The sequence below is a fragment of the Colletotrichum chrysophilum genome, assembly GCF_026319265.1.
Source record: "Colletotrichum chrysophilum strain AFK26 chromosome Unknown scaffold_158, whole genome shotgun sequence".
Classification (NCBI taxonomy): domain Eukaryota; kingdom Fungi; phylum Ascomycota; class Sordariomycetes; order Glomerellales; family Glomerellaceae; genus Colletotrichum; species Colletotrichum chrysophilum.
Genome location: NW_026517445.1, coordinates 12,853 through 38,146, shown reverse-complemented (window position 1 = coordinate 38,146; position 25,294 = coordinate 12,853). Strand labels below are relative to the sequence as shown.

Below are 25,294 nucleotides of genomic sequence, written 5' to 3'. Positions count from 1 at the left end.
GGGTTTTGTGAGGGGTAGGGATCTTGGGGGTCGGCACTTATTCGGAGATGGTATTGATGTAACCTCTGCCCTGGGGGGTTGATGGGGGTCCTTGCTGGAGGTATTAAAATGGGGTATTGCCATCGTGAGTCAAAAGGGAGAGAGGGCGCTGGCTTTGTTGTCGAGTTCGAGAGGTTGCTTGGGTTTTGATAGCAACCTGGAAGTGCCCTTCCTTTTTGAGCACACACGGTGTCGCAGCTTCCGTCCTGACTCGACAACATCGCGACTTCCGTTTTATCCTCGGTTACTTCTGGCCGTGCTGTCGAATTCCGGCATTTACGCCAGAGCGTTCAATCGGCTTCACGGAGCATCCTAACGTGCCCTCGGCTTTTCATCATTGAGCCGGGCTGTTCGCCCAACTGAGATATTGTGACGACAACACCTTAGCCATCTTCAAGACAGCATCTTCATCATGTCCTCTACCGAGAAAGAAACGCCCAAGGGCACCCACGTGGAAGGCGCCGACGGCATCACCCAAGTCCCCCTCCACGATGGAACCATCTCCAGCGCAGCCGGAAAGGGCCAGGTTGCTACCGACAAGTGAGCATCACTCCTAGGTCCCCCAAGTAAACACGCGATGCTGACGACTCACCACCAGGTACGGCAACCCCCTCATCGAATTCGACCCCGTCGCAGAACGCAAGCTGCGCTGGAAGCTTGACCTCTACACTATTCCCACCGTCGCCCTCCTCTACCTCTTCTGCTTCATCGACCGCGCCAACATCGGTAAGCCCCAAACTCTCTCCCCTCCCCCGTCATCCATCTAACTCAACAACCGAAAGGAAACGCCAGAATCGCCGGCCTCGACAAGGACCTCAACCTCAAAGGCTACGACTACAACATCATCCTCTCCACCTTCTACATCTCCTACATCCTCTTCGAGATCCCCGCCACCGTCCTCTGCAAGTGGATCGGCCCCGGCTGGTTCCTCCCCGCCACCTCCCTCGCCTTCGGCATCGTCTCCATCGCCACCGCCTTCTGCGAGTCCCGCGCCGCCATATGCGGCGTCCGCTTTCTCCTCGGCATCTTCGAGGCCGGCATGCTGCCCGGCATCGCCTACTACCTCTCCCGCTGGTACCAGCGCGCCGAGCTCACCTTCCGCCTGTCGCTGTACATGGTCATGGCCCCGCTGGCCGGCGCGTTCGGCGGCCTGCTTGCCTCCGCGATTCTCACGCTGGACCACTTCGGCACTCTCCACCGCTGGCGCATGATCTTCGCCATCGAGGGCATCGTCACCATCGCGCTCTCCCTCATCTCCTTCGTCACCCTCACCGACCGGCCCGAGACCGCGCGCTGGCTGACGCAGGAGGAAAAGGACCTGTGCATCGCGCGCGTCAAGTCAGAGCGCGTGGGCACCACGGAGGTCATCGATGGCATCGACAAGAAGAAGCTGCTGCGCGGCATGCTTAACCCCGTAACGCTCGAGATCTCGCTCATCTTCCTCTTCAACAACATCACCGTGCAGGGCCTGGCCTTCTTTCTGCCGACGATCGTGAGCACCATCTACCCGACCTTCTCGACCGTCCAGAAGCAGCTGTACTCAGTGCCGCCGTACGCTGTGGGCGCGTTCTTCACGCTGGCGTTCCCGGGGCTGAGTTGGTATCTGGATCGGCGGCAGGTGCTGATTGGGTTGTCGGCGCCGATGGTTATGACGGGGTATATTATGTTTTTGGCGTCGAAGGTGGCGAAGATTCGGTACGCGGCGACGTTTTTGATTGCCAGGTGACATTCTTTTCTACGCCCTGATTGTTGATGTTGCAAGTACTGATCATCAAATAGTTCCGCCATGGTTCTCGGCCCAATGTCCAATGCCCACATCAGCGCCAACGTCCTTAGCGACACAGCGCGAAGCAGTGCCATCGGCTTGAACGTCATGTGTGGCAACATCGGCGGCATCATCTCCACCTGGTCGTACCTGCCGTGGGACTCTCCGGACTACCACATTGGTAATGGTCTCAACTTGGCCGCGGCCAGTATGATCTTCATCGTCGCCTTCACGGCGTGGTTCTGGATGAAGTGGGACAACAAGCGCCGCGAGGACCGTAGCATCGAGGAGGAGCTGGCGGGTATGTCGGAGCAGGAGATCCAGGATCTGGATTGGAAGCACCCTGCGTTCAGGTGGAGAACTTAGGGTAGTGCGCTAGGTCTGCTGCGGTTCTGCGTGTGATAAAGCCGCTAATTAGCATGGCTTTATTGATATCGAAAACTGATTAGTACGAGAATTTAATCAATACTCTACAGAGATAAGGTGCTATGTTGACGTACAGCTCCAACAGCTCCAATGTTCTGAAAGTTGGGTCGCTGCTCGTTCAATGATCATCACATGACATGGATTCCGTAGGGCGAAATGGTTGGTGGACGTTCGCTTCAGACTTGCTCCCTACAAGTACAACGAAACTTTTCTCGGACCTGGGAAATGCTGTAATGCACGTTGCTTATCAGTCGTTTCAAAGACAATTCTGAAATTCTGTCTGGTTGGCCGCCTTGAAATCGTTTTTGCTCGTTCACAGCAGCATGATCATTCACGCAGGGCAGCCAATAGCAACTTGCGAAGACCGCCTTCTCGCCAACATGAAGATTTCTCACCGTCTCAGCCACAAATGTGCAACATCGAAGTGGGAATACAACGAAAAGTCTGCGGGTATACGACGTGGCCAATAACAACTCGCATCATGATGATTCCTCAGATGAGATGCGGAGGCAGGCCCGCCCACCTGTCGATAGGGCGCGCCCAACCCATTCTTTTGTGCCTAGGCAGCCCAAGTTGAAAGTACCGCACATCACCACTCGTAGGCAACGACGTTAGTTATTGACGTAAATAAGCCTCACTCAGCTAATTGCTCCTGTGAGAACGACACAGAGACCATGCCTCTGATGCTCTTTGGGGTTGAAGTAAGTTCTCACTTCATGGGTTGTGCGAAATATGCGCACCGTCAACCTCAAGCATGCCACTCACCCTTCATTGATAGACATGACAGGTCCTGGTACATGCATTCTCGCCTGTCGAAGCATCGTTGCATAACTCTGACGAATAGGAATTTGGCCAGCAAACACCCACAGATTTAGCTAGGCTGATTCTATGCAATTATGCCAATGGTTGGGCATATATCAGGAACGCGAGATACCCGACCTCACGCAATCATGCCAATCTGGGATGCTTCTTACAAAAGGACCGCGCTGCCATGGAGTGAGGAAATAACCAAATAGGGCTCGAGCTGAACTTGAGAAGCAGGGAAGCACGGATGATCGACAAGTCTAGACGGCGGCAGCGGCCGGCTAACCAAACAGGGATGCTTGGCAATGTGGGATCACGACTTCGGCGAGTATCAGACTACGCATTCCATGCCCAGCGATTCGTCCGGCGACATAAGGATGAGGCTCCGGTGAGCGTCAGACCACGCAATGTCCAATGGCGATTCGCTCGGCGGGCGTGGCAGGAGCACGCAAAGTGATGACCACCTGGACTAATTGGATATTGTTATCAATAAATGGATGGCATTCAATATTCACACCGGAAGACCCATCATGGTGGAGGCTGAGCTGAAAACACCAGACATGTTGTCGCCGTTTATTGGATGGTCGCAGTGTACGCATGTGCAGTAGCGCCTGTTGGCGGCTGGAAGAGCATAAACCAATCCTATCTCGTACTCGTTGCGACTCTCGAGTCGTCGCTTGCAACGTTGCTCGTTCTAGGTATCTCTACCAAAGTTCATCGTTTTGCAGCAGTGTTTGGAGACACCACATTTCTCCAGCACCTGGAGACCTTCCTTTCTGAGACACGCAGTCTCCTCCATTTTCGCTGTTCTCGCGAGAACAGCTATTTGGCGCTCGGCAAAGCATCTACCCTCTGAGAATCCTCTTGATCTCGACATCTGAGAAGAAACTCGAAAAGAACCGACCCTTGAGTATGTTAAGCCTCTGTAATCCAGGGCATTTCAGAAAGCACCCTCGCTAACTTAAAGTCCATGCAGCATGGGCATCACAACCAGCAGGGTAGTATCTGCGAACGAGGGCGTGACGAGCGAAGCCGAGGACAAAAATGCATACACAGTCGGATGGATTTGTGCCCTCCCGTTGGAGATGGCTGCCGCCGAACTGAAGCTCGATGAGATTTACGAAACCATTCAATTCGACCAAGACAAGAACGACCACAACAGCTACACCTTAGGCCGGATGAAGAGTCATAAAGTGGTCATCGCTTGCCTGCCAAGCGGAGACATCGGAACAACCCCGGCCGCAACGGTAGCTAATGACATGCTACGGACTTTCAAGTCGATCCGTTTTGCTCTTTTGGTCGGGATCGGAGGCGGAGCACCATTTTCGGGTCAAGATATTCGACTTGGTGATATCGTCGTCAGCAAACCCACCGGTACTAGCGGAGGTGTCATCCAATATGACCGGGGTAAAAAGAGACCAAATGGGGAGTTTGAACGAACAGGGTCGCTTAATGCGCCCCCGGTGCACTACTTTCGGCTTTAAGCCGCATCCAATCCTGTGAACTACGCGGTGGCAGCACTCTCCTTGAGCTGTTGCGCGAGGCAGTTGGCAAAATTCAAGACGAAACAATAAGAAAGAAGTATAGTCACCAGGGCGAACCAAACGACCTCTTATTTGAGGCAAAGTATGAGCATGTCGAGACTGGTTCTCACTGCGATGGGTGCGATATTTCACAGACGGTGCAGCGGAAGAACAGAAAAGACACTACCCCGGTCGTACACTACGGCAATATCGCTTCAGGAAACCAGATCATGAGAGATAGTGCGACTAGAGATCAACTCAGCAAGGAACTCGGAGTGCTCTGCTTTGAGACGGAGGCTGCAGGGCTGATGCAAAACTTTCCCTGCCTGGTAATCCGCGGTATATGTGACTATTCGGATAGTCACAAAAACAAAATATGGCAGCATTACGCTGCTGCAACCGCTGCGGCATATGCGAAAGATCTTTTGTCGATAGTTGTTCCTACCCACGTCCAGAAGGAGAAGATTGTTGAGCTCGGTAAGTAGTCTAGTTCATTGATATAGGCAATCGAACATCACGCGAAAGCGCAATTTTAACTGTGTAGAAAATGTGTGTTGTCTTCAAAGAACGCGGCCTGGCTAACAAATTAATCGTAGGGGAACTCATAACCACCTTTCTCGAAACGAAAGACGCAATATTACAGCACACGCACAAGCAAGAGACTCGCGCTGAGAGTGAAGTCAATCGAAAATGCCTCAACAAACTTTTCCTAACCGAGCCTGTGAACGACAGAAAGCGCATATTACTAGATATAGGTGGTCTTCTCGAAGACTCCTGTCAATGGATTCTCGATCACTCCACTTTCCAACACTGGAAGACGATCTCGCAGCACGGCTCATGGCTTTGAATTAAAGGGGATCCAGGCAAAGGAAAAACGATGCTAATCTGCGGCATTATTGAAAGTCTAGAAAAAGAGCTTCTAGATGCAGGTCATCCCGAGAGTCTGGGCTATTTCTTCTGCCAAGCTACTGACTTGAGGCTTAATAATGCTACGGCAGTTCTACGGGGCCTGATATACCAACTCGCAAGAACACACTCATGGATTCTTTCAAAGGTGCGCGAAGGTTACGACCCCGCGGGAAAGCAGCTATTTGAGGATCGCAATACCTGGTATGCCTTGTCGAACATCCTTCTGTCGTCACTTCAGGATCCACGTTTAGGTGGTGTTATACTGGTCGTAGATGCCCTCGATGAGTGTGTGACAGACCGTGGAAAGCTCCTGGGCTTCATACAGGCGTCATCCAAAGGTTTCGCCAAATGGATTGTCTCGAGCCGTAATTTCCCAGACATCAGAGAGGCACTGGAAATGAAAACCGCTGAGACCGAACGTCTCATCTCCCTCGAACAGCAACAAGACAGAATCTCGAGTATCGTTCAGAAGTATATCAAAAAGAATTTGGAGGACCTGGCAATCAAAAAGGATTACGACGACTCAACCCGATCCAAGGTCGAAAGCCACTTACATAAGAACGCAAATAACACCTTCCTATGGGTGGCATTGGTCTGCAAGACACTTGGGAATATCCAGAACTATGAGGTCGAGATGATTCTTGACGATCTCCCCGAAAGCCTCACCGCACTGTACAAACGAATGTTACATGATGTTTCAACAACGAGGAACGGCACACTGCGCAGAAAGGTTTTAGCTATCCTTTCGGTCTTGGAGCGACCTATCGCTGTAGGGGAGCTTCAGTTCATAACCGAGCTACCAAGCCACATATCTGCGAATATGAACTTTGTGGAACAGCTCTTGGAAGATTGCGGGTCCTTCCTGATTCTTCATGATGGAATAGTCCGTTTCGTACACCAATCGGCAGTGGATTTCCTACAGGATGAGGACTTCATGCAGAATGAACAGTTCGATGGACTTTCTCGAGTCGCAGATCGGCACCGCTCTGTGTTTCAGTACGCTTTCAGCGTGTTGTACAAGTGCGAGACGCTGAAGCGCAACATTTATGGTTTGGAAGCCCCCGGTTCACAAGTGGAAGATATCCGACCACCTGAGTCCGACCCACTTGCCTTTTTGGAGTACAGCTGCGTTCACTGGGTTGATCATTTTCACGCTTGGATCATTCGCCCAAAGAAGAAGAGGCCATTGAATACCATGCTATCTGAGTTAGGAGAGAGCCCAATGCTTTGCGATCGGGAGATCACACGACAAATTATTGGTTTTCTTCAGAACAAATTTCTCTATTGGATAGAGGCTTTCATTTTGCTTGGCAATGTTTCAAAGGGAATCCAAGCGATTCAGAAACTCGCAACGATAATCGTAAGTTGAGGTTACTTTCTTTGCTTCTGTCTCGCCATAAAAGTCATCTGCTAATGTGTCGTAAGGAGCCCGGCCTCAGCGAAGACGCAAAGGCGCTTGCTGACTTCATCGGAGACGCCAACCGATTCGTTCTTTACAACAGAGAAGTCATGGAGAAATATCCGTTGCAACTTTACGCTTCATCTCTGGTCTTCAGTCCTCAAGACAGTATCGTGAAGAAATACTTTCGGCATGATATTCCCGACTGGATCGTCAGGCTCTTGGGCCTGGACTCAGCTTGGAACCCGTGTCTGCAGACACTTCCCAATGGTTATCGGGTGGAAGAACTAAGTTTCTCGAGTGATGGGAAATGGCTTGCGTCCTCGTCAACCATCGACCATGAGGATGTCGTCAAAGTCTGGGCGGCCGATACAGGCATTCTGATGCACACACTCGAGGGCAACTTCCCATATTTACTATCATTTTCCTTCTCCGGCGACAGCAAGAAACCTTCTCAACTTGCAATTGCACCTAAGAGCAATTGTGTTGAGATTTGGGATCCAGAAAGCGGTACTCATTTGCGTACTCTCGATGACCGATCGAACGTATCCGTCTGCATGCCAGAACCATCTGGACCGTGTATACTTGCCGTGGCGTTTTCATTCGATAATTGCAAGGTAGCATCCCATCATATGGACGGGATGCTGGTGATCTGGGATGCCGAGAGCGGCGAGATCATCCATAAGCTTCCAGGACATCTAACGAACTCCTTAACAGCAACGAAACTAGCTTTCTCTCCGGATAATTCGCTGGTCGCAGCATTTGCCAAGAACGAAACTATCAATGTGTGGAAACTTCAGGCACCTCATTCACCGCAAATATTTGGAGATCCGGCCGAAGGAGTACATGATGTATCCTTCTCGTCCGATTCCCGTCTACTGGCGTCAGCGAATCTCAACCACGCCAAGAGAAGAGATGTCGTCGTTTGGGACATCTATACAGGCTCTTTGAGGCAGAGATTCCCGCGTGAAGGCTCAGGCGGAGTGCTTCTAGCATTCTCGCCCAAAGCTGGAAGTCAACATCTTGCAGTGGCTTTTGAGAATGACATAAACATATTGGACGTGGCTACAGCTACGTCTGTATGGAAGGTGAACGTGTCCCTTTTTGGCTTTCGCTCACTGTCGTTTTCACCTGATGGCCAGCGGCTCGCTTCCGGGGGAGAAGATGGCAAAATCAAAGTTTGGGACGTATCAATACGTCCCAGCACATCCAGAGAAATTGGATCAGTTCCCAAGGAACTAGTATTCTCTTCAGATGGCAATCAGGTCGTCTATGACCAGAGCAGCACGAACACGATCAGAACCCGCAACATCGAGACTGGGTGGCAGGACTCAGCAGTTCAATTGAAAGAAGAATATTATCCGAGGTTGGCTTTGTCCAATGACAAAAGTCGAATTGCATGCAAAGCCACGGGCGAGATCATGTTATTCGATGCAGCACTCCAATCTGTGTTGCCAACGATCCCTAATTCAACGGAGGGCCGTTCTTTAATAGCTTTCCAAAAGAACAATCAGGTTGCATCTGTGTCATCCGACGCTATCAAGCTTTGGGGTGATTCCTTGCGCACCTTCGATACACCCACCGACAACGCGAATGTCACATGTTTTGCGATCTCTGGAGATGGGAAATATCTCGCATATGCGTGCACCAAGATGCATGGAGTCATCACTAAAGGAGCATGTATCCAAGTATGGGACGTTGAGGCGGGTATAATGGCCCTTTCACTTGATGTCGACTATGGTCATATCGGACATATGGCGATCTCACCAGACAGCCAGAAACTTGCCGTAGCGGCTTCCGGGAGGATTCAGATTTGAGAAATACCCCGGGGCCTCTGCTTGTGGACGTTGCGAGAGAGACGCAAGTGGATTAACTTAAATTATCATATATCATTCGATACAAACATCAGCACGTCTTCACACTCAGTTCGGATTTATCGACTTGAATCAGGAGCCTCTGGACAATTCGAGCCACGAAACCTCGATAGAGCACGAACCGTTTTCTGGGTATGGGGTTGGGTTTTCCGAAACGAAAAAGAACCCTGATGCCTCACGTTTAAACTGGATAATGCGAGATGGGAAGAAAGTCCTGAGGGTTCCCGTGGACTACCAATGGAGCAACAGCGTATTCCAAAACATTGTCCCATTCATGAATGGGACGACACTCATTTGGGCGTCTCGCGAGCTGAATGGGCTCATGCGGATAGAGCTCAAAGATCCATGGCCAGGGCGATTGTAAGCGAAGTCATGTTCTTCGCTCAGCTCCCACATTGTCTGAACTTTGGCCATCTTCTCTCCTACTTTCCTGTTAATTTCTTAGCTTCTTGGTAGTAGTTGCTTTTCAAATAAAACCACGCGCTCTCTAAAGCTATATTCACCCGACCCAACAAAGAAATACGGTAGCGTATGATGCCAGAACTAACACTAACCCAAGGAGAACGCCGTCAACTCATCAGTCACATTAATATAGGAAGGAAGGGGCATATCACATAGTGCGTCTAGTGAATTTGAAATCACCCTAGTATTGGAAAGCCTGATAATGAACCGCCTGAGCCAAGGAAAATATGAGGAAAACGTACAACGTACAATACACGGTCCAGACCCGTCATCCTAAGGCACTGTCTTTCATCAGAATCCCCACAGCTCACCCCAAATAGCAAATTTAGCCAGTAAGCCTCATGACCCAAATCTCCCATCTCCTCCAGCCCCCCAAATGTCTATAATCTTCTGTATCAAACCGCTTGGGCGTAAGCACGGCTGGACCAAATCATGAAACGGGCGTCTTCTTGGGACGACCACGACCGCGCTTCTTTGGCGGCTCTCCATCGGTTTCCGTCTGCTCAGAAGCCTTCTCCGGCTCGGCGCTCTTTGTGGCCTCAACTGGCGCCTCTGCTTCCTCCGGAACCTTCTTTCGTCCGGCGCGGGGCTTCTTCGGCGCAGGTTCCTCGGCTTCCTTGACTTCCTTGGCCTTCGCCTTCGGAGCTGCCTTGGGGGCCGCCTTGGGAGCATCCTCGACCACCGACTCCTTACGAGGACGGCCACGGCCTCTCTTCGCAGGCGCGGCGATGGGCTTGATCACCTTGTCGCGGCCGCCCTTGGAGGCCCAGTAGTCTTCCACAAGTTCACGAGCGAATTGCGTGACGTTTTCCTCGGGCTCCCACGATCGATCGGGAGATCCGGTCCAAGCAACGTACAGCTCGACCTTTCCGGTGGGCTTCTGCTTGTGCTTCTCGACACGGAGGACGTGCCACAGATCCTTGTCGGCCATGGCTCCCAAACGGCCGCCCTTGACGCTGTCCCAGTATTCGAAGAGCGCCTCCTCGGCATCCTCCTGGATGTTGCTCTCGGGCTCCCAGCTTGGCTCGTCGTGCTTCCAGCGGACGTGCATCTGGAAAAGGGTCTTGTCCTTGGGATCCTTGCGGTGGCCAATGATGGTGTCGAGCACGAACAGGCCCTTCTCAGGGTCGTCGACCATTGTCTCGTCCTCGTCTTCGGCCGCGGGTTCAGGCGCAGGCTTGGGGGCGGTCTTGGGCGCGGCCTTGGCCTTTAGTGTGATCTTTGGTGCGGACTTGAGCGTGACTTTTGGTGTGGCCTTCGCCGCGGCCTTCGGTGAGGCCTTGGGGGCAGCCTTGGGCGCTGGCTTGGTCGTCTCAGCGGCTTGGATCGTGTCGGCGTTGTCGGCATCAGTGGTGACGCTGATCTCGCCGGCAGCGGAGGTAGGTCTGGGAGCAGCTGCAAAACGTTAGCAATTAGTTCACAAGGCAAAGAAGACAATCTTACGAGGCAATGACTCCTTAACAGGGCTCTTCGCACGCTCCGCAGCAATGTCCTCCTCAAGCTGGTTGCCGAGCTCGATGTTGGTGTCGTTTGCGCCCATGGTGACGTCAGCAGGCTCAGGCTCCTCCGTAGCCTGCTTCTCGGCGACCTCGGTCTTCTCAGCTGTATCCTTCTCGACAGGCTCAGCCTCCTTCGCAATCTCTTTCTCGGCGGGCTCTTTCTCTTTGGGAGTCTCCTTCTCTATGGGCGCAGGCGTTTCCTCAAGAGGAGCAGGCGTCTCCTCAGCTTCCGGCTCTCTGCTGCGCTTCCGGCTCACGATCGTCTGCTCAAAAGTCGTCGTGACGCTAGCTGTTCCGTTGCGCGCACCAGTGAAGTTGTTAAACACGTTGGTAAGCTTCTTCGACACAGACGAAACCACGCCGCCGACCGGGCGCGGAACAACCGGCTCGGGCGTAGCCGCCGCACTCTTCTCCGCATCCGAGGTCGCCATGTCCGCCGTGGGCGCAGTAGGCGTCGGCGTAGATTCCACGGGCGTCTCGGCAGCAGGAGCGGAAATCACAACGTCGGCAGGCGTGCCGCGATCCTCGCTCGTGTCCATCTCGTCCGCGCCAGCACCACCAGCAGCGGCAACCTCGCCAAACGCCTTGCGCACGGGAGAGCTGAGAGCTGCTTGTCCCGGCAGGCGCGGGACGGGGGACAGCGAGCGCGATGCGTCTGATCGGGGGCTGGTCAGGCTCTTGAGGCGTTTGTTGGCATGTGGCGACTGCGATCCGGAGGGCTTGGCGGGCGACGAGAGGAAGCCGCCGAGGGCGCCGTTCTTGAGTGTGATTTGGTGCTTGTTCGCGGGCTGGGAGCCTCCTCCGCTCGCGCCGTTGGCCGGCGATTCGCTGAGTCTGGCCATGGTGTCGGTGTTGGGTGAGCTATTTCGTGATGTTGACAGATTAGTGCAAACGCTCCTCCTCGGAAGCCGTGGGATAACGGATAACGACGTGCCGCGGGTCGGAGGTTGTTTGCGCTTACCTTTGCTCGCGCGATCCGGTGGATGGTGGTGACGTTGTTGATGGGAGTTCCGCCAAAATGGAATGTTCGACCGCAGCAGAGGCGTATGCGGTCAATTGGCAGGGACAGATACCTGCGACGCGGTTGCGATTGGGGGCGATTCGGAGTCGGAGATTGTACGTGAAGTGCGCTGATGGGTTTACGGCGAACCCGTCACGTCAGCTTAGGTTCGGGGAAGGAGGAGGAGCTTTGGCCTCCTGGTGGTGTGTGTTGCCTCTTTTTCTTGCAGCAAGCAGCAAGCAGCGCAGCAGCAGCCAGCAGCACCTAATTGGCGGGTTGCTTCTATCTGCTGGTATTGGGACTGATAACGTAAGAGAGAACGAACGCGACGCGATGCGACACAAGCTTAGCTAATCGTGGCATCCCCGCTGTCATTGGCTCGCTAAAAGCACGGGCTGCGTCAAACGGCATCGCTGGGGGCGATCCATGCACGTGACATCCACTTTGTGGAGACCGTTCCTTCCGTCTGGTTCCAAGGGACTGGACGCAGCCGTGGAAGGGGCCGCCGCCTACGGTACGGATACCGTGCCACGGCCCACGGCCCACGGTGTCACGGTGCCTGTCGGTTGGAGGGTCGCCGCTGCCGGTCGGGGGGCAGGACCTGGCCTGGGTCGCAGTGCAGATAGGGGGAAGATGTCCCGAAGCCAATGGCAGCAGGCAGGTGCAAGCGCACTCAATGACTGCCCGGGCCCCGGGGAGGGCAAGCACGTCAACCCAACAGCAGCTGCAGCTTCCTTCTGTTGTCTCCTTCCCTCGAGACGATGGACCACGTGCAGTTCATCCCGCATCCATCTGCATTACTCAATGTCATTTGTTTTATTCTGTTCATTTCCCTTTCTCTTGCATTAAAAAGTTTCATCAACTCAGGTGATCACCCGGGGAGGCTGAGAGACCCCGTCTCGGCCCAAACGGATCAGGCCCTTTGGCCCCAACCGGAACGAACCCTGGCCCCTGTGAGCTGGTCACGATGCATCTGCCCCCTTGCTCCCGCCAGAGTCCAGCCCCTGAACCGGCATCGGCTTCTCCAGAGAATTCCCATCTGGAGAAGCTGGAGAGAAAGAGCACCATCGTGGGTTTGTTTTCTGGGACTCACCGCTTTTGCTGGACCACATCCCGCCATCACCCGTCATGGTGTTTGGCAGACGGAGGCTTACGTTGACAGAGATCATGTCTGCAACCGAAACCGTTTCATTTTACTCAACAAAGCACTCATCTGGGATTCTCACTCAACACAGAAGATTCACACAAAGAAATTTCAAAAGACACAGAAGCTGTTCATATCCTCCAGTAGTATTAATTCTATCAAAATAGTCCACTCATAATCGCTGCATCATCTCAAGGTCTATCCCATCTGTAACAGGTCTATCCCATCTAGGTTCAAAATCCCATCTATCCATATCATGAAAGCCGTGAAGTTTTTTGGTTGTTGCATGTAGTAAAACAAACGTCAGACCCCATTTAGTCGACGTACTTGGGGAGCGTAGCCATGACACCGTCCTTGGCAATCAGCTCCATCGCCTTGGCGACCTCGTTCACGAAGCGCTCGTCGCCGCGCAAATCGTCACCGAAAAGGTGCTTGATCGTGAGCAGCTGGCCCGGGTGGTTGCCGCCCGCCTTCGCCAGCGCCTGCAGCTCCTCCTTCATCGGGTCGTCGACCTCGAAGTTCTCGCCCTCGTCGTCCACGCCGTTGATGTAGCGGAACCACGCGCCCGCCACGAAGCACAGCCTCCTGAACGGGCCGGTAACCCAGATCTGCTCCGCGATCGACGGCATGATGAACTGCGGGATCTTGCCCGACGCGCCCAGCGCCACGCGCGGGATGCCGTCCATGATGGTCGGGTTCGAGAACCGCTCCATCAGCGTGTTGCAGTACTCGTCGATGTCAACCCCCGCAATCTCAGGCAGCAAAGGCTTCACCTCCTGCTGCATCATCTGCCACACAAACTGCCTGTAGACGGGGTGCTCCATCACCTCGTGCACGTACTTGAAGCCCGCCAGCTGGCCCGGGTACGCCATGGCCGAGTGGCTCGCGTTCAGCAGGCGCAGCTTGTGCTTCTCAAACTGCTCGACCTCGTGCACGCCCTCGACGACCTGCACGCCGACCTTCTCGAACGGCGGGCGCCCGTCGCTGAACTTGTCCTCGATGACCCACTGCATGAACGGCTCCGTGACGACCGGCCACGCGTCCTCGACGCCGAACTTGGCCGCCAGCGAGGCGATATCCGCCGGCGACGTGCTCGGCGTGATGCGGTCCACCATCGCGTTCGGGAACGCGCCCTCCGCCGCGATCCACTCCGCCACCGCCGCGTCCCCGCGCAGCCGCGCGAACGACTGCAGCATGTGCCGCGTGATGCTGCCGTTCTTCTGCATGTTGTCGCAGCTCATCACGGTGAAGGGCTTCAGGCCCGCGGCGTGGCGCCTCGCCAGCGCGGCGTACAGGAAGCCGAACGTGCTCACGGGGGCGTCGCCATGAGCGAGGTCGTGCACGATGTCCGGGTGGTCGGCGTGCATCTCGTGCGTGTTCTCGTTGTAGTAGTACCCGCTCTCCGTGATCGTCAGGGACACGATGTGAGTGTCCGGGCTGGCCATCTTGGCAATCACGGCCTCGCGGTCGTCGGGGGCGTAGAGGAAGCCCGTGATGCTGCCGACGACGTTGGCGAAGCTGCCCTTTGCGGAGCGCTCGATGACGGTGTAGAGGTGGTCCTGGGCCTCGAGGACGTCGCGCATGGCGGCGTCGTTGGGGCGCAGGCCGACGCCGCAGATGGCCCAGTCGCGCAGGTCGTGCTTCTGCATGAGCTGGTCGACGTAGACGGCGAGATGGGCGCGGTGGAAGCCGCCGACGCCGACGTGGACGATGCCGTGCTTCACGCCATCGCGGGCGTAGGTCGGCGTCTTGACGCTCCTCTCACCCTGCTGCGAAGCGAACGTGGACAAGTTGGCGCTGGTGAGCTTGAGGGACTCCGTGCTGTGAGGCATTCTAAAGGACTTTTTTTTGGGACTTGTTTTCGCTAGATGAACAAAAGATGATAAAGAAATGAGATCACGGGTGGTCCTGCGGACGGAGAGGATGAAAAATTAAGACGGACGAGGACGCAGAGGCGTTATCGTGAGTCGCAGCAGGAGGAGGAGGACGGCGTTGTTGAATGAATGAGAAACAGAATACCACAGCTCACCGCCGGTTACCCCTGAGGTCAGCCCTTTTAAACCAGGCAGGTCACAGTCCGGAATAAGTTCGGGCACCGAGTTTTACAGAGGCCTGGCCTGGCCAGGAGGGCGAAAAGCACGTTCCCGTTCCAGCCAGGTTGTTGAGCAAAAAAAAATCAAGCACCTTTGATGGATCCGCAATTCAACTTCCCCATTGTTAGTGTCGGGGACCAAGGTGGCGGAGGAGGGTCCCCAAGGTCGCTCCCCGTGTCCACGAGGCCGCAGGTGTGTGGGTGGTGTGCTACCCGTCGATGGATACACAAGTGGTGTGTGCTTTCAAAGATGGGTGCCCGCCCTGCTTCACAGTGTTCACCTTGGATTTAAATCGGGTCCCCTGGTGGCGGCTCTGTGGGAACCCTTGAGGAAGCTAGAATTTTTAAAACTGGGACAAGAGGCGGTCTAGTGATTATCTAAGGGCCCCCGGTTTGTGGAGTTCTGGCTTCTTCTCTGTTCTTTCTTATCAGGATATGACGCAAGGATTGTAAAAATAGGCTTATTGCCAATGTCGTGGTTTCAATGTCGGTTTCTGCCCGAAGGTTGGCCCCAAAAAAAGGGTCCTCTTGGCGGCCGCAGCAGACGGGATGCAACATCACATGTTTAAGGTGCGCAGTGCAACATCGTATTCTCAACCTCACTTTTAGTGGCTGAGAAGATGCTGAATTCGCCCTGCAGAATCCAATTGAATAGTGCTTGAAGACCTTTGCGGTGTCTGAGTCAGGTTGTCGCCGTTGGACACGTTGGTGCTCTGACTGAACCGGATGTTCAACATCAGACGACCATTATCCACGTCAAAACCACCGAGACATGAGCAACAAGAAGCAACAATTGTCAAGTAAAGCAAGCAGGACTGTATCAAGAGAAAATCCATCTTATACTTGATGTGGCGCTTGAGTTCTCCTTGATGACTTCCATATTTCTTAGCCGGCATCTCTCGCTACCACCGTCGCCATATCAACTCTCCAAGCTTCACGCCTGTCACAGGAACGAACATGATGTAGTGCAGAGCACAACGCAAAGCTTCTAGTATTCCCATCATGCTAACATTTCACCTATCAAGACAGCTGCGTCTACTCTGTGGAGACTGCATCGAAAAGAGAACACAAATTGCCATCCGCAATCAGCTCAGTTCCCGCCACAATCGCTTCTTCATATCCTTCACTGGCGCGTACCACTGGCCAGGATCTGTGTCAACCTCCACAAAGTTGATCCATTCGCAGGTTTCAAACGCTGTTCACACCTTAGAGGGGATTGAGATGTCATTGATCTCCTCGTCATAAGCCAGCTCTTCCGGTATGTAGAAGCGGGTGGGGCGTTTCTTATGGTCGTCACCTTGGCCCTTATTCTTCCCGTTTGTATCCGCTTCAGTCTCATCTTCGTCTTGCTGGCTGTCCTCCTGGTTTTCGTCGTTCTGGTTGTTTTTGTTCTGGTTGCTGTCGTTCTGGTCGTTTTCGTTGTGCCGATGCTCGTCCTGCTGGTCTGTATTCTGCTTGTTGTTGCGCTCGCTCTCTTCCTCCACTTCGTACTCGTACTCGTCCGCTGTATAGTCGTCCTCTTCGCACAACTCCTCCTTGCACACATTCTCTCCGTAATTTTCCAAATCGTTCTTATCCTGTCCGTACTCATCTTCTTCAAACTCGGTCTCATCGTGCTCGTAATCACCATAGTCGTCCACTTCGTAGTCTTTCACGTCGTCCTCGTCGTCTTCATCTTCATCGTCGCCGTCATCGTCTTCATCGTCTTCATCGTCTTCGCTCTCTTCATCCTCGCTCACTTCGCCCACCTCGCCCTCATCCACGTTATCTTCTTCCTGCTCCAACAGGTCCTCTTCTATATCCAAGTCATCTTCAGCTTGGTCGCGAGAGTCGCCCTTACCATCCTGGGAGCCACCATTTTGACTCTCGTCATCCGAAGAAAAACACAAGCCGGCGAGAGGGTCAATGTCCTCCTCATCGCTCTCGCCGGTCAGTGACTTAGCCCACCACTCCAGGTCATCCGCAATAACGCTCGCGTCTCCGGCCAAGTGTAGTTTTTCCAAAGATGAGGGAATAGTCCGAAGCACACTGCTTTGTATGTAGTCGCCGAAGCAAGCACAGTTGATCCAAAGGCCTTGGAGACACTGAAAGTCGTCGGAGTCGATGTACGGGGGAGGAAGAAGGTCGAGTTGATCCCCGTCGTAAACGAAGCTCAAACAGAGTATCTGAAGGCTTGAACAGTGCTTCTTCAACGCCTGAAGGATTGCACCTGGACTTGGTATATCTGGCATGTCCTCCACGTCGTGGGTGTAGATGAATCTTGTGAGAGACGTGCTGCTGGAAATGAGATCTGTGAGAGTCGACGTGTCGATGCCCCTCAACTCCCTTAGTGCCAGGGAGGTGATGTTAGAGGACCAGGCGAGAGGGGCATTTAGCTGGCAGTCGCGGAAGTACACCGACGCTTGTGTTCGCATAGAGAATAGCTCCTCGAAGTCTCCAGGTAGTTGATAATCAAAGTGCCAAGAGCATGAGATGGTAACGGAATGCAGATGGAGAATTGGACGATTTTCGTCTCCGCTTGCCCTCAGCTCTTGGACGCGACGCAAAACATGGGTAATCGCCATCAGCGATATGGCGGGGAGTTCGATGGTGAGATCTCGGATGTTCCGAAGGTGAAGGATGAGAAGTTCAAGCAAAAGCCCTTTGAGGAAGTGAGGCTTAAATCCGTCCTTGGTTGTCAAAATCTTCCCAATGATGTAGCTTTGCGTGTCGCCAGGGGGTGTGAATGTCTCCTTCCAGATATCGAAACCAACACCTTGTGCTGTTTCCTCGAGAAGCTGCATATCGCGTTGATGGCTGGAATTGCTCAAGTCGAAAGGCTCACAGGCATGGTCGTATGAAGGCATCATGACGAACAGCTTTCTGACAACTCTGCACGACGCTGCCGGATTGTGGAGAAAAAGTCGCAGTAGTTGGAGCAGCTGTTGGTCCTCGTGGCCGCCAGTCCAATCACAAACACCGAGTGATATTAATCGCTCTGATAATAGGGCTTGGTCATAGACCTACGTAGTGTATGAGAAGTTGGCAAGCGAATACCATTTCTCGTTGTGGGACGCATACACTTCCCAGACCCAATCGTGTTCGGGGCCGTGATCCAACATTAGCTCCCCGGGCCAGTCGGGACAAAGGAAAGAGCCGATGTGTCTAATCATCTCCGGTGGAAGGTCGGACAGCTTCGCCATGTTGGTACCGGGGGATTGCGCCGGCTGTGGAGACTCGGGTGGAAGTCGGCAGGTGTCTGAAAATTGTTAGACGGAAACGATGGTGGAGAGTGAAAACAAGTACCGAGGAGATTTTGTTTGCATTCGTTATCGCTGTTGTGGAGAGAAATCGGTCCACGTTGTTTGCGCGTCGGGAATCGGCAGCTCGTGAAATGGTGGAAGTGAAGGAAGCTTGAGGAAACCGCTGGCATGTGCGCGGCGACTTTGTTTTGTGGGTGTGCTGTTTGATCGCTGCCGCCGTTGTCGTCACTGTGCGATCGAAGAGCGAAGCCGAAATCCGAGAGGTGAGTTGAGAAAATCAACGTGGAGGTGAAAGTCAACTGTCGAGGTGAGTTGCGCAAACACCGCAGTTCCAGGGTCACGTGATATACTTAACGTTAAGATGCGATGGCAGGAAGGAAGGCTCCAGCGGGGAGGCGTGGGTTCCTTCCTGCCTTTTTGGGTCGTAGGGTTAAAGCTATCAACACTCTCCAAGTCATTTTTGTTATTGGTCGCAAAGAGTGTGGCATGTGCAGAGAAAAGCTTCTATCTGGTATTTAATTCTAAGCAGGTACTAACACAACTCCATTTCTCAGTCTGAAGCAAGACCCAGCACCCTGCCCGCGGTCTGATCTTTGTCTGTGACCTTGCGCTTGTGATTATCTAGCTAAAAGATACCGGGCAAAGGGGAAGGGGCCTCAAAGAAGTCAACCCATTTGCTGTCCCGAAAAGCTTCGTGAACCTCATGGTCAAAGTTGTCCAAGCCGATGTCCCAAGCCAGATGCTCTGGGATATGGACATAGTCATTGTCATTGTCGTCTTCCTCCATGTCTTCCATCATGTCTTTCTCGTCGTCTTCCCCATCGCCTGCGTCATTGTCTTCCTCGTCGTCTTCCTCGTCGTATCCCTCGTCATCTCTCTCGTCATCCTGTTCATCAAAGCTTTTCCCCGAAAGTATCTCGGCCCAGCGCAACATGTCGTCCTCAAGGATGTCAACGCTGCCAGCCAGATGAAGCCTCCACAATGAGATTGGGATCGTTCGAAGGACTTTGCTACCAACACCATAACGGTCCCCAAAGCAGGAGCAGTTGATCCACATCTGCTCAAGAACCTTGAAGTCCTTAAATGAATTGATGTAAGGCGGAGGCGTCTGGTCGGGGAATGATTCGTACCGAAAGACAACCCCCAGGCACAGAGTTTTCAGGCTTGAGCCGTGCTTCTTCAGCGCCCGGAACATTGAACCGGGGCTAAGCACAGGAATGTTTTCGCTTTCAACCTCCTGGATGCAGATGAATTTCGTCAGACGCTGGATGTCGTTGATGAGTTGGCAGACGGTCGACAGCGTAATCCCCTTGACATCTCTGAATACCAGCGACGTGATGTTCGGGGCCCATGGCAGAGGCGCGTCTAGAATGCAGTTGCAGAAGTATATCGATGCATGGGGTCTGAAATCGAATAGTGTCTCAAAACCCGTGGGCTGAATGTCGTTAAAGTTCCAGTTTCTGACCGCAATGCTTTCAAGGTGAAGGATCGGTTGCATATCGTTGTCGACTGCCCTCAGTTTCTGAACAAGACGCAGCAGCTGGGTCACAGCCATGTGCGACGCTGGCGGAAGTATGATGCTTAGGTCTCGGATGTTTGGGAGGTTGAGGATGATAAGACCGACCAGAAACCCCTTCAGGGAATGTGGAACATGTATCAAGACTTCTCCGATGCTCCAGCCTACCATATCGTCGTTCCAAGCGAGCGTTTCCCTCCAGATATTGATGCCAAAGCAGAGGGCTGCTTCCTTGAGAAGATCCATGTCGCGTTGACAGACATGGTCCAAACCGGAAGATCCTCCCGTATGTTTGTCAGAGTAAAGGTCAATGAATAGTTTCCGAACGGCACCAGGCGATGACGCCGGATTGTGCAGCAAGTAGCGAAGCAACTTGAACAGCATTCGAAGCTCGTTTCCGCCAGTTCGGTCAAGGACCCCAAGCGAACGCACTAGCTCGGGCGCAAGGGCAAGGTGGTAGGCTTTTGAAGTGTACGAGAAGTTGAGTAGAGATGCTCGGTTGGCGTTGTGGACTTTTCGAATGTCGTGGACCCATTCCCAGCCCTCATCGTGATCCAAAAGCAGTGCGCCGGGCCAGTCAGGGCGAAGAAAGGACGCGATGTGGCGAACCAGCTCTAGCAGAAGGTCGGAAAGCTTCGCCATGAGGGCGTCGAGTACGATTAAGCGGTGCTTGTTAGGGTTACAGGATCGCGTCGGCGGTTGGGAGGTCGAGCAATAAATAGCAGATACCTATCTCCAAAGATCTTGGTTAGAGGAGGATAATAACTGAGAGGGAGACTGAGTACCAATGAAAAGGGTTATCTTCACACGCTGTGGCCGTGACTGGCAGAGATCAATCTTTGCCGTGTGCGGTTTGGCGGTTGACAGCTTGAGAAATGTTGAGGAGAAGCTGGGAAACCGGATATCTTCAGGGCGACAACTTTCTCTGTATCTTCGTGTATCTTAGCCGTTATTGTCGCCGTCCTCTCTGTGTTGCTAGTGAATTGATTTTAGATAAAACCTTGAGTCTGACAGGTGAATTGCGAAAATCAGCCTCGCCATGAAAGTGGTGTTGAGAAGGAAGGTGAAGAAATTGCGCTGTGCTAAGGTCATGTGGGAGGTGTCGCAATTCAATCTGAGAAAGGAAGGAAGGCTCCAGTACCTGAACGTAGCTTCCTTCTTGCTTCTCGTATTGTGCGGTCGAAGAAAGCTGCCGCATGGCCACAAAGGAAGAAAACTGTTCAAGATCAATAGGCATCCACCGACGCAGGCCCGGGACACCAAAGGACCGACCATGAAGAGCGATGGTACTCATTGTCTATGACACAGCAACAATCCTCATCTGCCTCAATTCTCTCACCTCAAAACACTATCCTCATCCAACCATGAATTTGGCTAGATGGGCAGTGTCTATCATGAATGCGTGTAATCAGTATATCCGATTGTGCGCGGCCCCCTTTGTTTTCCTGTCGTCTCATCGTCCACTATTGTTGTTGTTTCTGTCGCCACCGTGGTCTTTCGCCGTCGCCGTCTATACTCATCATATATCGTCATCGTCCATCGTCATCGTCCATCGTGGTCACTTCCCATCGTGATTATCATCTATCGTTGTCGTCTAATTTTATCATTGTTATCGCTATCCCTAGCGTCTTCTCTACTACTATCGGCCCAACCGACGGACGTCATTCTCTTGTTGTCGTATGTATCCGCTTGTCAAGGCCTACTTGTCTTCGTCTTCTCCTGCCTACCCATCTCCGAACCAGGCAAATCCAGCAAGATCGTGCCTACCACATGGCAGGGCGTGGATCAACTGTCGTTCGCAACGGGACGTACTCCGCGAACGCCTCCTCAAGCTCATCGTCCCACTGTCCCCTGCTCAAAGCAATCTCCCGCAGATTTCTCAGACCTCCCATCTTGATGCGTTGGACCATGTCCAGCAGACTTTTTCGGATCGGGCGCACTCCTCCACCTAGGTGCAAACGCTTCAACGACTCAGGAAGCCTTGGGAGAAAGGTCTCGAAGACCTCATGTTCTGCCAAGTTACTGTCATCTGTGTCGCTCTCATTACTGTTGTGGCCCTGACTTTCGCTGTTATCGATGTTATCTTCTTCGTCGTTATCAGCGAAGGTGCATGTAGTGATCCATAGCTGCGTCAGACTGGGCAGGTCGCCAAGCGTCGCAATGCGATCATATACACGCTGGTCTTGCACGTAGTGCCAGGTGCTTAGGTCCAGACAAAGGGTGATCAAAGTCTTGCATTGATCCTGTATGGCATCCATGAATGCATCGAGATCCGAGGACGACATCATCAGAGCTACGAATCGAACGCAGACAAGCTTCCTCAGGGCTAGACAGTCGCGAACCGTCTTAGCCAGAAGAGGTATCTCCATGTGAACTTTGTCGAGCACCAAAGAAGTGACAGTAGAAACATTGAAATGCTGGCGGAGGACGGAGTTGTGGAAGCATCTTTCAGAACCGGGTTTCGTCCACAGACATGGTTCCAGTTCTTCGATGTACTCCAACCCTAAATCGCTAATAGTGAGAGCTTGAAGGATAGGAATAGACAACGGTGTGGGTGTGTTTGAATTGGGATTCTGGTGAGTTCGAGCGACCGAGAGAACCTGGGCCATGGTTCGCAGCGTCGGTTGCTCCACACTAAGTGTGAGCTTCTGGAGACTTGGAAGGCGAATAAGAATGAGCGCAAAGCAGTAACCAATGAGGTAACGAGACGGCACAGCAGCGGTCGAGTCGAGAGATTCGAGACAAGGCACATCAAGGCTCATGGGCCCGAATGAATCCAGTAAAGTAGCCACCTTCGCTTCATAAAAGTCTATGAAATCCCTGGTCACTGTTGGATGTCGTGCGTGGACGTAGAGATGTCGGATAGAGGTGCGTACAGTGTTGTTGCAGTCGATAAGTCGGAGAAGCGATACCATCCTCTTCAACGCCGTTCTTTCGTAAAGCTTGTGGATTCCGGCAATGGTGTAGTTTTGCTCAACTGAAGCTCGAGTGAAGGCCCTGTGAGAAAGGGCAAAGCTCGCTAAAGCGTGGCGCTTCTGACTGTTTTCGTGAAGAAGATCGCTGACGGTGAATTCAGTGTCGTAGTAATCTTCTGCCGATGCTTTCTCATGGCCTGTCGCGACTGACAGCTTGCCATCCAATCGAGGTCGAAGAATCTTGATAATCATGAGAATTATCTCGGGAGGAAGGTCAGTCAGCTTCGCCATCTTGGTTGCCGATCGCTGGCGAGCAAGGTCCAGTCAACAGGGACGCAAATGGGGGAAGCGACGTCGATTCTGGCGAGTCGCACGGCTAGAAGAAAGTTAGCAGAGGAACGATAGGGGTAGCGATAAAGATAGCGACGCTGGATTACACGTACGAAGAAAGACGACGACAAAGGACGATGACGATGGACACTGCCGGGATAGCCAACTGGCGCTGCCTGGCCAGCAAAATTCTTCCGAGCACGCAGGATCGTCAGGCTCGGAAGCAGTCGTACTTCGATTCCTGGCGACTGCGTGAACTTTGCTTAGTCGATTGACAGGTTGTGCGTGTTGTTATTCTGGAGTGGGTGGTGGGACAGGAAAGTGATGTCGGTAGGTGCCTGAAGGTGAGTGTGAGATTGTGGAGAGTGGAAAGTCCACTACGTGATAGTCGAACGCAGTGGAAGGCGCGAATGATGAAGCAGGCAACGAAATAGGAAAGTGCAATCGGGCAAGACCAGAATGTAGGTTGTTTTCTACAATGCTTGCCTGTTTCGAAATTCTTTGCGACGTATGATCTCAGGAGTCCCAGAGACAAACCTATTTCACTGAGGTTTCAAAGAGCCTACGTAATGAACGTGTCAATCTCAGGATTTACGCCATGAGCTTTCCACGTTCTGTTGCACCACCTCAACCTCGTTACTTCCAGCTGGCATATGGACGCGATTGTACTCAGTAACCTATATGATAAACGTCGTAGAATGGTGTTATTGAATTTGACTGCGATACCTAAGTTGCGGAGTTTCTAGTAAATTTATTGCTCGCGGCTACCAAAAAGCTGGGGTTTGACTAGAATTCACGCATAACAGAACTCCCCTTCTCCTCAACATTTCATGCTTCCATATCAAACCTGTGAATTCTGAATCAGAATATTGAAAACACAACGCATCGTTCCCAACTCCCTCAAAGGTACTAGAGATCTTCTCTTCAGGGATCAAGTAGGTGGACCTTTTGGAAGTCACACCGGCGACATGGAAGACCTTCAACGACGGTGGGATAGTCCTCAAGAAAGGGATGTATGTTATACTTGCATCCAATGCTGCTTCGCTCCAGACCTCTTTGTGAATATTCTTGTCCCAGAGAGCATCGGTAATGATCCACCGTAGTGTGCTTGTCGAAAGACTCAGCCTCCTCAATGCCGTGAACTCCCCCAAACAGCGCAGGGGGCCATGATCTCTCCGGTAAATGAAGCTGGGGAAATCGAGGCATAATGTCTTCAGAGTGGCAGTGTGCTTTTTAAGCATGTCAATCGTATCCCCAGGACTAGGTATCGCAGACAAAACTGATCCACTCATACCGCTGTAGATGAACGTGAACTTTTCCAATGCCTGACATCTGCTCAAAACGTGATGAAGTTACGATTTTGAGATGGAGCAGCCGCTCAGTACGATCGAGCCTAGCTTTGGTGCGATGTCTGCGAGAGCATCTCCTACCTCGAAGCCATGTATGAAAACCTCCGCTCCAGCATTCCAAGAGAAGAGAGCTCCGAATCCAGGGTCAATCAGCGCTACCGAGCCCGTCTTAGCCGCATCCCAGGAGTCTCGCCCTATGGCCAGAGATCGGAGGGTTAAAAATTCGCGAATCCTGTTTCCTTTTCCGTCCTGTTGCGGCTTACGAATGACCTGTGAGGCAAATTCCGTGATTCCTTGAAGTACACGCGTCGGAAGTGATAGTGCCAAGTGTTTCACACTCTTGAATTTCAAAAGTATGATGCCGATGAGATGCGCGAAGAATCGTACGAAGCCTTTTCTAGAGAGGGCTCTGCACCACGTCCCGCTCTGCGGGTCATAGAAGCTGTTCGACGTTGGCGCCCGGAAGGCCTCGAGACCCATCGACGACGCCACACTATCCATTGCTGCAACATCGTCCACTGATACTTTTTGTTGATAATAGACATCCCAAAACCCGATATAGAGCTGTTGAACCGATTTTGGGTTTAGTGCGCCAGTATGAGCATGTCGGAGTAAGGAAACCAATCTGCGCGTAATATGCCAAGCTGACCGCTTGTGTACTTCAATCGAGCCTTGTAATTCATGAACACTCATATTCCGATACGTCTTGCATGCTGCAGAGAAGTTGAAGAGTGTATTCCGACTGTCCCTAGCGCTGCAAACGATGCTGATTCTGCCATCGATTTCTTCTGCAATGAGTTGTTTCCCTTCATAGTTGGTGCGAAGAAAGGAACAGATATGAAGGATCAACTCAGGGGGAAGGTCTTGAATAAAAACCATGGTAAAGGGTCGTTTAGATTGAGATCGTGGTTAGGAGTGGGATTTTGCATATGTGAGGAACCAGTTTTGGCGGACGAAGAGAAGCAGAATCAAAGAGGCTTAAGGCACTCTCGGCTTTTATTTTGAA

General features: G+C 52.6%; 6 protein-coding genes across 6 annotated transcripts; 1 reads left to right on the top strand and 5 right to left on the bottom strand.

Moving 5' to 3' along the window:
* Positions 1–451: 451 nt before the first annotated feature.
* On the top strand, positions 452–2,170 carry COL26b_011968 (uncharacterized protein; the record flags this gene model as incomplete). Its single annotated transcript, XM_053184621.1, has 4 exons — positions 452–579; positions 638–765; positions 822–1,734; positions 1,819–2,170. The coding sequence occupies 4 exons, from the start codon at positions 452–454 to the stop codon at positions 2,168–2,170; spliced, it is 1,521 nt and encodes a 506-aa protein (XP_053031424.1).
* Positions 2,171–9,631: 7,461 nt separating this feature from the next.
* On the bottom strand, positions 9,632–11,542 carry COL26b_011967 (uncharacterized protein; the record flags this gene model as incomplete). The annotated part of the gene is made up of 2 exons (XM_053184620.1): positions 9,632–10,596; positions 10,645–11,542. 2 exons carry the CDS (start codon positions 11,540–11,542, stop codon positions 9,632–9,634), a joined length of 1,863 nt encoding a protein of 620 aa, XP_053031423.1.
* Positions 11,543–13,158: 1,616 nt separating this feature from the next.
* On the bottom strand, positions 13,159–14,676 carry COL26b_011966 (uncharacterized protein; the record flags this gene model as incomplete). Its single annotated transcript, XM_053184619.1, has 1 exon — positions 13,159–14,676. One exon carries the CDS (start codon positions 14,674–14,676, stop codon positions 13,159–13,161), a length of 1,518 nt encoding a protein of 505 aa, XP_053031422.1.
* Positions 14,677–16,135: 1,459 nt separating this feature from the next.
* COL26b_011965 (uncharacterized protein) lies at positions 16,136–17,719 on the bottom strand (the record flags this gene model as incomplete). The annotated part of the gene is made up of 1 exon (XM_053184618.1): positions 16,136–17,719. One exon carries the CDS (start codon positions 17,717–17,719, stop codon positions 16,136–16,138), a length of 1,584 nt encoding a protein of 527 aa, XP_053031421.1.
* Positions 17,720–18,803: 1,084 nt separating this feature from the next.
* Positions 18,804–20,336, bottom strand: COL26b_011964 (uncharacterized protein; the record flags this gene model as incomplete). The annotated part of the gene is made up of 1 exon (XM_053184617.1): positions 18,804–20,336. One exon carries the CDS (start codon positions 20,334–20,336, stop codon positions 18,804–18,806), a length of 1,533 nt encoding a protein of 510 aa, XP_053031420.1.
* Positions 20,337–21,457: 1,121 nt separating this feature from the next.
* On the bottom strand, positions 21,458–22,900 carry COL26b_011963 (uncharacterized protein; the record flags this gene model as incomplete). Its single annotated transcript, XM_053184616.1, has 1 exon — positions 21,458–22,900. The coding sequence occupies one exon, from the start codon at positions 22,898–22,900 to the stop codon at positions 21,458–21,460; it is 1,443 nt and encodes a 480-aa protein (XP_053031419.1).
* Positions 22,901–25,294: the final 2,394 nt, after the last annotated feature.